This window comes from Salvelinus sp. IW2-2015, linkage group LG35, assembly GCF_002910315.2.
Source record: "Salvelinus sp. IW2-2015 linkage group LG35, ASM291031v2, whole genome shotgun sequence".
Taxonomy (NCBI): domain Eukaryota; kingdom Metazoa; phylum Chordata; class Actinopteri; order Salmoniformes; family Salmonidae; genus Salvelinus; species Salvelinus sp. IW2-2015.
In genome coordinates this window covers 5,044,009-5,057,104 of record NC_036874.1, presented here as the reverse complement: position 1 = coordinate 5,057,104, position 13,096 = coordinate 5,044,009, and the positions used below count along the sequence as shown (strand labels likewise).

At 41.2% G+C, this 13,096-nt stretch overlaps 1 protein-coding gene across 1 annotated transcript in view; it reads right to left on the bottom strand.

Annotated features, from left to right (window-relative positions):
* LOC111958641 (protein cordon-bleu-like) overlaps positions 1 to 13,096 on the bottom strand; it is a 62,503-nt gene that overhangs the window by 18,644 nt on the left and 30,763 nt on the right. The window contains 3 exon segments of the mRNA XM_070437277.1: positions 4,181 to 4,360; positions 9,045 to 9,122; positions 9,574 to 9,662. Coding sequence (XP_070293378.1) covers positions 4,181 to 4,360; positions 9,045 to 9,122; positions 9,574 to 9,662 — 347 coding nt within the window.

Genomic DNA, 13,096 nt, shown 5'->3' with positions numbered 1-13,096 from the left:
AAAGTGTGACCTTATAGAATGTGGAACATTTTAAAACACTACTGATTAAAACCTTCATGAGGTTTCCCCACAAATTCAATTTCAAAAAAAATAAAAGGACCACAACTATTACTGAGAATGGTACCATCAGCCCAATGTAGAAATATCCAAACCTTGCAAGATTGTAAACAGACAACTTGTATCTTGCTAAAACAGATTAAAACGGTAGGCTACATTAAAGTGGATTAAAATCGCTGCAGTACAAAAAGCCAATGACGGATTGTTATGAAAGACTAAACCCCTCTTGGTTCAGATTATGACATCTCCCTAAGGAATGGTTTATGCAGGTAATGCTAGCCATCTCAATCAATCACACTTAGCCTGTGCTGCCAGCTATCCCCCTGATGGGATGGAGTCTGAGGCTACGTCCCAAATGGTACCCTATTCCTTACATAGTGCACTACTTTTGACCAGGACCAATAGGGATGCTGCCTCAGACTGCACTGTTCAGGGGCTGCTTGGCAGGTCCACCCTGAAAGCAAAGCCAGGAGTCGATACATCAACATCACTAAGAGCCATGCTGCAGAGAAAAACAGAGTATATTCAGTAGGCTCCATGACATGTGTACCGTTGATTTAAATACTTGAGAACAGATCAGGTCAACTACTGAGATTCAGAGAAGAATAACACTCCTTAGAGTAGGATTGAAAAATTCTGGTGACTTTCCCAAGATTCCCAGGTTTCCCAGAAATCCTGGTTGGAAGATTCCCAGCATCAGGAAAAAAAAGGAGCAAGGAATCTGGAATTCCAACTAGGATCATGTACAACACTGTGTTCCTACAGTAGGCTCCAAGTCTCTTAGACCAATCACTATTCTAACCTAACCTACCTAACCCCCTTCCCTTCAGTGGTCTTCTGAGTTTTTTAATGCCATCTCATCCAAGAGATACAGCAAACTTTTGTCTCATTTGTTGAACCCTCAACCTCACCTGTGCTCTGACAGTAAGTTAAGGCATAAAGTAACAGTAACATTGGCATAAAGAGCCTGTCAAGCTGATGTCCCGCCTCTGGAAACACGACACCCCACTTATACATATTTGACATTGTGCCACCAAAACATACCTCATCCACTGTTGCATTATTACTGCAATCTCAGAACCAAAACCAGCGTTTATGTTAACAGTCTGTCTGTCACTAGAGACTACTGTTGCATAAGCCTGAGTCTGATGTTACCTTTCCAGCATGCCAAACAGGCTTACACAAGTGTGCCTGCCTGCCTGTGTAAAACCTATTACCGAACCCTGAAGCGGAAAGCTCAGGATGATAGGCTAGGCCATGTCACAAAAGTCATTCTAAACACGACCTCTTACATGCTGACCACACCGCTCACGCCGCAGGTGCGAGCGCTGCAGTCATTGCAGCCACAATGTTCACGCGTGTCAATGAGCGTCTGCGTAGCCAGGCGCTAAAATAAAACTTGGTTCTATTTCTGACGCGTGATGTGTTGCAAGTCCCGCCTCTCCCATCTCCTCATTGGTTTTTAGTAGCATATGTGTGGGTGATTGAACATGGGTGATTGAAAAATGAACTGAGGTCCACACTCCAGTCCAGTTGGTGGTGGTAATGCACCTTAAGTTGGTTGCCAACCACCATATAAAGTCCAAAAAAGAAGAAGCCTGAAGGAGGAGAGATTACTAGAAACACACTTTTACCCTTTTATCTGTGGATTAATTGTCAGAGTAGGGGACCTTGTGCATTTCAGGTAAAATAACAACCCAATGTTTATATCCCAGAACAAATTAGCTAGCAACAGCAAGCTAGTTAGCTAAATTGACATCAATGTTTAATGCTTTTCAACCTGTCCCCAAATTAATATAGTTGGTTCAGAGTTTGTTTTGATATTTCAACCTGCGTGTCCTGATCGCGTCTAGTGTGTATGGACAAAATCAACATGTGCGCAACGTCGCACACGTGCGTGTGCCGTATCGTCAGCATGTTAGCCTACTCCTGTCCAAATCATAATGTCAGCTAATTGCCTAATAAAGGCCTGAAACACTCCTTCTGCACAACATTGTTAGATGTATACAGTACCAAATGGCACCATATTCCCTTTGAAGTGCACTATAAAGGGAATAGAGTGCAATTTGGGATGTCCTCTTTTTTTTTGTCTTGACCCCAGATAAACCCAGTTGGCTATTTGATTCAATAAGGCCTTGGGCTTGACTATTGATTGTAAATTGATACTGTACTGAGATCAATAGAGGGTCATAACTATTGATGAGGGGGGGGGGGGGTTGATACAGTTACCAATCAGATGTTATTTTTGACGATATATAGTTTTTGCAATATCGCAATATTATTTTTGTGCTAGTTGTCTGTACCTGCACCAAAACTCCAGTATTTTTCCTCCATAGCTTGTTCTCCATCTTCTTTTRAAATTGGGAGCCAATTTCTTTTCAGCACCTTTATTTCCATGACTGATCAAAACTTGTTTTCTCATGGCTCTCTCTCTTGTCCCTCTGCAGCAGACATATGGTGAGCAATATGTTTGGAACAATGATTTGATCTAAAATCACAGTATTGAATTGCAATACATATAGAATCGTTAGAGTCGCAATACATATAGTATCGGCACTTAAGCATCGTGATAATATCGTATCGTGAGGTCTCTGGTAATTCCGAACTTAACATTCTTAGAAAAAAGGGTTCCAAAAGGATTATTTTTGGTTTCAGGGAGAACCCTTTTTGGTTCCATAAGAATTTGACCTGGGAGAACCCTTTTTGGAACCAAAAGGATTCTACCTGGAACCAAYAAGGGTTATTCAAAAGGTTCTCCTATGGGTACAGCCAAATAACCCTTTTAGGTTCTATATAGCACCTTTTGCTATATAGAGTYTAGTCATACCGCAGGGGAACAGATTGTCATCACTACAACATTAGCCATCCTACCAGTAGCTCAGGCTCACGGAAAGGAGACCTAAGAGCAGCCATCCCGTCCCTCAGGCACTCTGTCCTCATCTGATCTCTGTCCTTGTCTAACCCTCACAAACGGGTACATCAGGCCCATGTGCCATGTGTCTCAACATGCAGCCAGCCATCTTCCAAACACAACGCTTTGTCTCATCCGTGCTTGCGAGTCACGGCACAGCTAGTGTTGCTTATCTCTGAGTGAACGGACTGATAAAGACGTCATCAGTGTGGTGTTTCTGAACAGTGTCTAATACCCTTTTCAGACATATGGAATGTGTCAGCATGTTTGTTTGTCTGTAATGGTACGCTATGGCTTTTTAAATGCCGACACGAAAACRTTCGAGATAGATGCACCACTGAACAGGCATTTTACTTGTCAATCAAATAATCTCTAGCTGCCTGCATGCAACCTGGCTGCCTGCTGCCTGCGTGCAGACCACTCTACCCTAAAAAAGTATGTTAAAGTTCATTAAATACCATGATTTACCAAGACACTTAGTAAAAAGAAAACACATCTAGCTACCCTACCATAAAAGACTGGATAAAAACAACACAACAGCACATCAATCAGCTACGTTTATTGTCGTCAGGGAAACAATACTGAATGTTTCTGATGCGGCACTTTATTTGTCTGAAAGGTTATCAAATGTCGCTATAAAGGGTATAATAACAACAGACAGCAGAGAGAGAAAAAACTGGGCGCCACGACAACATAAACCCAAATTAAATCCTGATTGGAAGAACAGCGTGAGTAGTACACAGAATACTGTGTGGACACCTTGTGCTTCTCAACAGGAGTCGGTGTCCAAAGGCCACCCTATTCCCTACATAGTGCACTATTTTTAACCAGAGCACTATAGACCCTGGTAAAAAAGTAGTACACTATATAGGGAATAGGGTGGCATTTAGAATGTAATCCATTTCACAGATTAAGCAGTGTGTTCCTGTTAGTAACGGTCACTATGACCACAACACACAGTTCCAGACAAACCCCATTCGCTCCAACAGGAGGAAATAAGCCCATTAGAGCCAACAAAACATGGTGAAAAAAAAAACATTTCCCACAACAACACCACGAGAAGAGAAATAACACTACTACTATTGCTATTAGATCCACAAACAACACAAGGAGATTAGAGGAAATGTTTAGCCAATGTTGCAATTGTTGATCTCAACACAGGTCACCATGACCTGAAGTGTGTGTGTGTGTGTGTGTGTGTTGCCCCCTCACCTGGTAGGCCTCCAGTGTGTAGCAGCCCTGGCAGGGTGTGGGGGCCGGGGTCGGAGGGGCCCGCCTCTTCTTAATCTCTATCCTGGGGGACATCCTGGAGATGTTCATGGCGGACTGGGACTGGCCCAGGGTGCTGGGCCGCGCGTCCACACAGGGCACGATGGACACTGTTGACAGGCCCTGGATGAGGAGGGAGAGAGAAAGGTTAATGCAAAACATAAAAATAATGACACACAGACAGATAATGTGACACATTCACACAAACAGATGTGTGAGTACGTACACACACACACACACACACACACACACACACACACAATTATAAACACACAGAACAGAACTACATATGAACTGAGTGGCATTTAAAGGTCAGGTAATTCTAAATGGTCTCAGAAACCCAAAATCACAGGTTGATATGGTGGACACTGGAAATGTCAAGGGCCAGTCCTGAAGGGTGAGCATGGGTCATGCCCTTTATTCACTAACGCTGTCCCAKGTGGCACCCTATTCCCTATGTTGTGCACTACRTTTGACAAGGACACATAACACTATATAGAGAATAGGGTGCCATTTGAGACTCCGACTAACAAGGGCTCACGACTGAATCTACAATATCAGCATATCTTCATCATAGTCTGTTATTGCAGTCGTAAATTAAGCCAATGCAAAGCTCAGTGTTGGGTCTGTCTCCTCTAGTCTGCAAGAGGAGGCACTCAGATCCCTGTTGAATCAGGATGCTTTGTGACAGTTGTGATAGCTGCAGTCAGCTTTATTACCATTCTGTAGCTACGCCGCCTCGCTAATACACCGTCTGTCTGTCTGGGAGGGATGCTGCTGAGCAATGGGGGACYATCAAAGAATGAGGCTTTCCTAAGCATCTGAAACTTAGCCTGGTCCCAGATCTGTTTGCACTGCCTTTCCAACTCCTACGGTCAATGTCGTGCCAAGTGATCATAAAAAGGAGTTGGCAAGACAGCACWAACAGATCTGGGTCCAGGCTATCTGAAACGTCCTAAGCTTCTGTCTCTGTACTGTAGCACAACTAGGAACAAAGATATACATCTATAAACGATAGTGGGGTGGTTATAAGAAAAGAAAGGAAAGTGTATTAAGTCAAAATGACACAGCATTTCAGACCATTCKTGGGCAGAGGATCAAAGTAGTCATGAAAAAAAGTTAAAATGACTAAAACATTAAGTTCTAGTCATTAGATGTAATCAGTGAACCAAGCACTTCTCACAGTGGGGAGAATGAATGGAAAATGTGCAGGAGGGAGAGAAAAGCAGTCAAAGGTATTCAGACCTGGGCATAAATAGTATTTGTTTTCTTTCAAATATTTTTCATAATTTGATTGAGCCTGCCTGGAGTGCCAGGCGGGCAGTGTTTGAACTTTTGGGACTATTTCATTGGTTCCATTACACCAGGCAAGCGCAATCAAACTATTCTAGTCTACTAAGGAGAGGCAGTGTGGCTTTGAGGGAGATGTGAGTTGCCAAATGTTTGCATATTGCGTAAGCTTGGAAAAGCAGACCGAGCTACTATACAGTAATGTAGAGCAAAGAGAAAAATACGTATGTAACAAAAACCTAGCTGGAGTCTTGGAATCCTGCAGTAGATTTACTGTTGCCCCGCTCTAAGAACAGAGCCTGGATCAACTAAGTCGACACCATTCATCTTTATGACCTTCACATCCTGTTTAACTTTGATTTTCTCTTAAGACACGCACCTCTCCCACCTACTAGATCTTCCTGACTAAATAATATAACATCTAGCAGATGCTTTTATCCAAAGAGACTTACAGTCATGCGTGCATACATTTTATGTATGGCTGGTCCCAGGAATCAAACCCACTATCCTAGCATAGAAAGCACCATGCTCTACCAACTGAGCTACAGAGGACCACATGATTTATACATGGGCATAATTGCATCCCAAGGATAGATGACATGGCATACTTTACACAGTGCATTAGTCAGCTTTACTCTATTCCCTTCTATTGGATGCTGCCTAAATATATTCTACTGTACATATACATGTACAGTATGTATATGCAAATATTCCAGTAAATCCAAAGCCTCAATCTTCTGCCGGTTGATCCCATGTCACGAGAGAGAAAGGGCCTGAAAAGCCTTTTTAGAAATCAGACAGCGCTCAGCAGGGACTGGGGAGTGATTCTTGGCCAGCGGCCAACCCTCTCCTCCCCTGATGAACTTTTCACGCTGCGCTAATGTGTTCATGGCGACCTTCTCACATGTGAGAGTGGCTAAACTGTTAATATTCCGGCTCTCTGAGAGTCCCTCAGTACATCCACTGCATGTTCAATTATGAAAGACCAATAAAAAATATGAGCTGGCGCACACCCAGAAAAATTATTTTGTGTGGAGGTGCTGACTAACAGAGAATAAACTATAAACTACAAAAATAAAGAGTCGCACACTCCATATATAAACTCCCAGTAATTTATTGGGTAAATCACCAACGTTTCGGCATCACTGTGTCTTCTTCAGTGAAATGTCATGAATACTTGAACCAGGTTATGTAGACAAACAGTGCAACCAATGACAATAGTGAGGGGTGTGTCATAATGAATATGTTAATTAGAATGAATTGAGTGAAACTGTTAAAAAACAATAGTTTATGGCATATTAAATATATTAGGCTATTGTTATCATATGCAAACATAATTGAATATTGCACACAATATTAGCATCAACATAAATTATTGTTTAATTCAATTTCACATATTTAATTGTTTCCGATTTCATTTGTATTTTTTACATGTAATATTTTGGTTCAACCTTAATGTATAATAAGCATCATCATCAACAGGGGGAACATATTAGGTGTACGCTGATAAGCTGTAGAAAGAATATATACATATAAGACTTGTTCATAAAAGAGAGAATTGTTCATAAGAAGGGACTGAGATCAAAGTCAATATTCAGACCACTAGGGGTCAATGTTTTTAGATAGGATATCCAGTAAGCCTCCCTRTGTAGTAGTAYGATCTCSATGTTAACTCCTCTCCTTGGTAGAGCAACATGCTCAATGCCTGTGTATTTGAGGGAGGAGTGTGGCTAAACTGTTCATATTTTGGCTCTCTGAAAGTCCCTCAGTACATCCACTGCATGTTCAATTTTGAAAGACCAACACAAACACACGTTCCAAATTTAGGTAGAGACTACGGTAACTTTGAATTGGGATCCGTGCTGTTGTTGTACTCAGCTGTTGGAACGGAATGTTCCATGCAGGGAATTACCATGAATGCGTAGCATACGTTATATAACCTTAAATCAGTTACAGATCAGAGCCAAAAAAGCTATTGAGTCTTTCTTTGTTATTAAAGTTTGGGAAAAGTTCACCTGAACATCTGTAATTCCATGCTGGAGGAAATCTGAGATCTAACCACAATGCCTATCACTCATGCATATCCAAGGTGGAAATGCATTGTAAGTGGAGTACTCACTGCCAAGACTAGCGACAGATAGAACCGAACATGGCCATCTATGATGATTTAGAGTTAGCAACACGCCCTTATTGTCCTCTCCAAGGACAAAATGTGATCTGAAATAGTTTTCTTCTGTACAATAAAATAAAAAAAACTCTGGGAAAACAGACAGGATCATTTCTGGCGTGACTTAGCATCTCTAGAACGGTGTCTCATAAGCAAAGCAATATCGTTTTCATTCCTTTAGATCCTACACAATGTACACAGTCTTCAACATATCGGTCCATCAGTTTGTCCAATGCAGGACTGTACACTGTATCATAGATGCAATTCTGTTCTACTTCAGTCTGTGTTATGAACCGTTCTCAACAAATCTTGCCATCTGTTCGGCCAATAATGGTATCCAGATATCAGAGTAAATGTAGCCAGGTATAGTATGATGATGTAACATCATCACAAAGGACACAGAGGGTGTGTGTGTGTGCGCGCCCTGGGGCTTGACTCAAATGAGCAGGAGAGATCCACCAAGGTCTTATGGGAAATCCAATAAAATCCCCATATTGATTTGAGGTGTATCCCAGATGGCTGCCTGTAATAGATTCCTCTGTAATTGTGTAAAACTGATTAAATTACCTTCCAAACAGGTAGCCTGTTCAATGTTTGCTCTAATATAATAATGTTTTAGCACAAATGCACACCACATACAAAGAACTCCACGATGGAGTAGAAACTATTCCCAAGAAACCGTCCCTACTGCTATAACTACTATTGTATTACAAACTTACTATTAAATACATTATGTGTGTCACGGAGTAAAGCTGATCAAAGATTAAGCAATAATTCAAGGCTTTAATTTATTTCAGGTTGACTTGCTGCAGAAACTTTAAATCCGTCAAGGTACTGTAATTGACTGAGGGGAATCAGCTTGTCAAGTCTGCCCTCTAGTGGTACATAAGCAGAACAGACAATCAGCTATATCGAGAGGAGGCACACAGGCTGAAAAGTAGGGTTGCAAAATAATGGTAGCTTTCCCAAAATTCCTAGGTTTTCCAGAAATCCTTGTTGGAGAGTTCTGGATTTCCTGCTTATTCCCAACTTATTCTTGGAATTGTAGAACCAGGATTTCTGGAAAAACTTGGAATTTTGGGAATGTTATGGGAATTTTGTAACCCTACTGAAAAGAAAACCAAAGTTGAACTCATGTGTTTTAATTTTTGTGGGGCATAAAACACTATCTGTTACAAGGTGGTGGGTTTTGGAACATCTACAAGAGAATAGAACTCAAAAGCATAATTTATCTTCCTGCAAAATGAATGAGATTGCACTTATTGAATGAGATTGGAGTATTGAAAGAAAATATAATGCAAGATGTCAAGTACCACACCCAGACATTTCAGGAGGGTTAGTAGTACTTACATTGTAGTGTTTTTCAGTATTTTGAATAATATTATTATCAAGACCATCCATGTCCATAGTAGGCGACTGTTCTTCAGTCTGAAATGGAATGTACATCTAACATGCAATACATCAGAATGCAACTACAATACAAGCATGACATGCAGTTATTTCAGTTATTTGACAGACGGTAGCAGTACTCGTACAGCGCTAGGGTTAAAAAGCCCTTTCCACCGGGACAGTAAAATCTATAAGACTAATTATTTTTATGGAAAGCCATCATATGTTGAGCTCAAGAATAACAGTAGCTATTTAAGTAGAAGATTTAAGACACAGAAAAAAATATGCTTCTTTTTCCTGCATTTCAACATACATTAATAGTAAGTCAACAGTTTAAAGTCAGCTTGATCTGCAGACACACACTCTCTTAGTCAGTAGCCTATGCATGGTGCCTTGTAGTATTCTCTAGAAGGTATTATGGTGCTAAGTTAGCCAAGCCAATGGGCTAAATGTCACTCTGTTGGAACARAAGTGAACTGTGCCGTCTTACCTTTGATTTCCTTCTGTTGAACTTTAAGAATCCGAGCAGACCTTTCTTCTCGGCCCCACCGACACTTGAGGTGTTGGAACAGAAGTATTCTAACAATGAACGGACAGACAATAGGTTTCAGTTCACTCCTAAAGGAAAGGGTTGGCTCACTGATCTAAAAATATAGGTTKATTCATTCATGCAGTTCATTCATTAACCAATGGGATGAAATAAACCACAGCTAGAACTATACTACTATACCACATTATGCAAGTCATGTCAGTTATTAAAAGTTTTTAACCATGCATACAACAAAAAGTATTCTCCATAAACACACACTCTCAAGCCTCTATCTACAATCAGGCAGTTTCAACAGTAGATGGCACTGCAACTAAACTTTTCCAATATGACAGTGCATCTATTCTTCAACCTCTGAAAATAAATTTAACAAACAGTCATAACACACTGTAAGCCAGAAAGAAAGGGAAATAACATTGACTGTATCTTATATTTGATCTAAGATATGTAAAACAAACAAACAAAACAAGCGAGGAGAAAAGGAACGGAAAAACGGGGTTAATGTGACTGTACAAGTGACTGTTAAGCTACAGGTAATGTCACTACAGCATTGTGGATGGGAACAATAAGCAGCATACAGACAGTAATACCTGAGTAATTTAGAGCAGGTGCAGAAGCCATTTTAGGTTGACGAACTGGAAATAATCACAGGATTTCAACAACATTAAGGGCCCTTGTAACAATGCAGACCATCCGTAACTATAAAAGATTCTCWCTTTATCAAAACTATGCAGCATTTCCCATGTCATTGGCTATGCAATCCCCCACCCCTCCCACCCCTGCCTACAGAAAAGAGGGAAACAGTGAAACTACCAACAACACTGACTATGGTATTTGACAACTGTCTCTAGTTTAACTCAAGCATCAGTACATCTCACTACGCGTTGTAGGTAGTGTTCTAATGACTAACCATCTACAGTGGGGAGAACAAGTATTTGATACACTGCCGATTTTGCAGGTTTTCCTACTTACAAAGCATGTAGAGGTCTGTAATAAGTGAACTGTGCCGTCTTACTTTGATTTCCTTCTGTTGAACTTTAAGAATCCGAGCAGACCTTTCTTCTCGGCCCACCGACACTTGAGGTGTTGGAACAGAAGTATTCTAACAATGAACGGACAGACAATAGGTTTCAGTTCACTCCTAAAGGAAAGGGTTGGCTCACTGATCTAAAAATATAGGTTATTCATTCATGCAGTTCATTCATTAACCAATGGGATGAAATAAACCACAGCTAGAACTATACTACTATACCACATTATGCAAGTCATGTCAGTTATTAAAAGTTTTTAACCATGCATACAACAAAAAGTATTCTCCATAAACACACACTCTCAAGCCTCTATCTACAATCAGGCAGTTTCAACAGTAGATGGCACTGCAAACTAAACTTTTCCAATATGACAGTGCATCTATTCTTCAACCTCTGAAAATAAATTAACAAACAGTCATAACACACTGTAAGCCAGAAAGAAAGGGAAATAACATTGACTGTATCTTATATTTGATCTAAGATATGTAAACAAACAAACAAAACAAGCGAGGAGAAAAGGAACGGAAAAACGGGGTTAATGTGACTGTACAAGTGACTGTTAAGCTACAGGTAATGTCACTACAGCATTGTGGATGGGAACAATAAGCAGCATACAGACAGTAATACCTGAGTAATTTAGAGCAGGTGCAGAAGCCATTTTAGGTTGACGAACTGGAAATAATCACAGGATTTCAACAAACTTAAGGGCCTTGTAACAATGCAGACCATCCGTAACTATAAAAGATTCTCCTTTATCAAAACTATGCAGCATTTCCCATGTCATTGGCTATGCAATCCCCCACCCCTCCCACCCTGCCTACAGAAAAGAGGGAAACAGTGAAACTACCAACAACACTGACTATGGTATTTGACAACTGTCTCTAGTTTAACTCAAGCATCAGTACATCTCACTACGCGTTGTAGGTAGTGTTCTAATGACTAACCATCTACAGTGGGGAGAACAAGTATTTGATACACTGCCGATTTTGCAGGTTTTCCTACTTACAAAGCATGTAGAGGTCTGTCATTTTTATCATAGGTACACTTCACTGTGAGAGACGGAATCTAAAACAAAAATCCAGAAAATCACATTGTATGATTTTTAAGTAATTAATTTGCATTTTATTGCATGACATAAGTATTTGATCACCTACCAACCAGTAAGAATTCCGGCTCTCACAGACCTGTTAGTTTTTCTTTAAGAAGCCCTCCTGTTCTCCACTCATTACCTGTATTAACTGCACCTGTTTGAACTCGTTACCTGTATAAAAGACACCTGTCCACACACTCAATCAAACAGACTCCAACCTCTCCACAATGGCCAAGACCAAAGAGCTGTGTAAGGACATCAGGGATAAATTGTAGACCTGTACAAGGCTGGGATGGGCTACAGGACAATAGGCAAGCAGCTTGGTGGAAGGCAACAACTGTTGGCACAATTATTAGAAAATGGAAGAAGTTCAAGATGACGGTCAATCACCCTCGGTCTGGGGCTCCATGCAAGATCTCACTCGTGGGGCATCATGATCATGAGGAATGTGAGGGATCAGCCCAGAACTACACGGCAGGACCTGGTCAATGACCTGAAGAGAGCTGGGACCACAGTCTCAAAAGAAAACCATTAGTAACACACTACGCGTCATGGATTCAAATCCTGCAGCGCACGCAAGGTCCCCCTGCTCAAGCCAGCGCATGTCCAGGCCCGTCTGAAGTTTGCCAATGACCATCTGGATGATCCAGAGGAGGAATGGGAGAAGGTCATGTGGTCTGATGAGACAAAAATAGAGCTTTTTGGTCTAAACTCCACTCGCCGTGTTTGGAGGAGAAGAAGGATGAGTACAACCCCAAGAACACCATCCCAACCGTGAAGCATGGAGGTGGAAACATCATTCTTTGGGGATGCTTTTCTGCAAAGGGACGGACGACTGCACCGTATTGAGGAGAGGATGGATGGGTCCATGTATCGCGAGATCTTGACCAACAACCTCCTTCCCTCGTAAGAGCATTGAAGATGGGTCGTGGCTGGGTCTTCCAGCATGACAATGACCCGAAACACACAGCCAGGGCAACTAAGGAGTGGCTCCGTAAGAAGCATCTCAAGGTCCTGGAGTGGCCTAGCCAGTCTCCAGACCTGAACCCAATAGAAAATCTTTGGAGGGAGCCGAAAGTCCGTATTGCCAGCGACAGCCCGAAACCTGAAGGATCTGGAGAAGTCTGTATGGAGGAGTGGGCCAAAATCCCTGCTGCAGTGTGTGCAACCTGGTCAAGAACTACAGGAAACGTATGATCTCTGTAATTGCAAACTAAGGTTTCTGTACCAAATATTAAGTTCTGCTTTTCTGATGTATCAAATACTTATGTCATGCAATAAAATGTCAATTAATTACTTAAAAATCATACAATGTGATTTTTCTGGATTTTTGTTTTAGATTCCT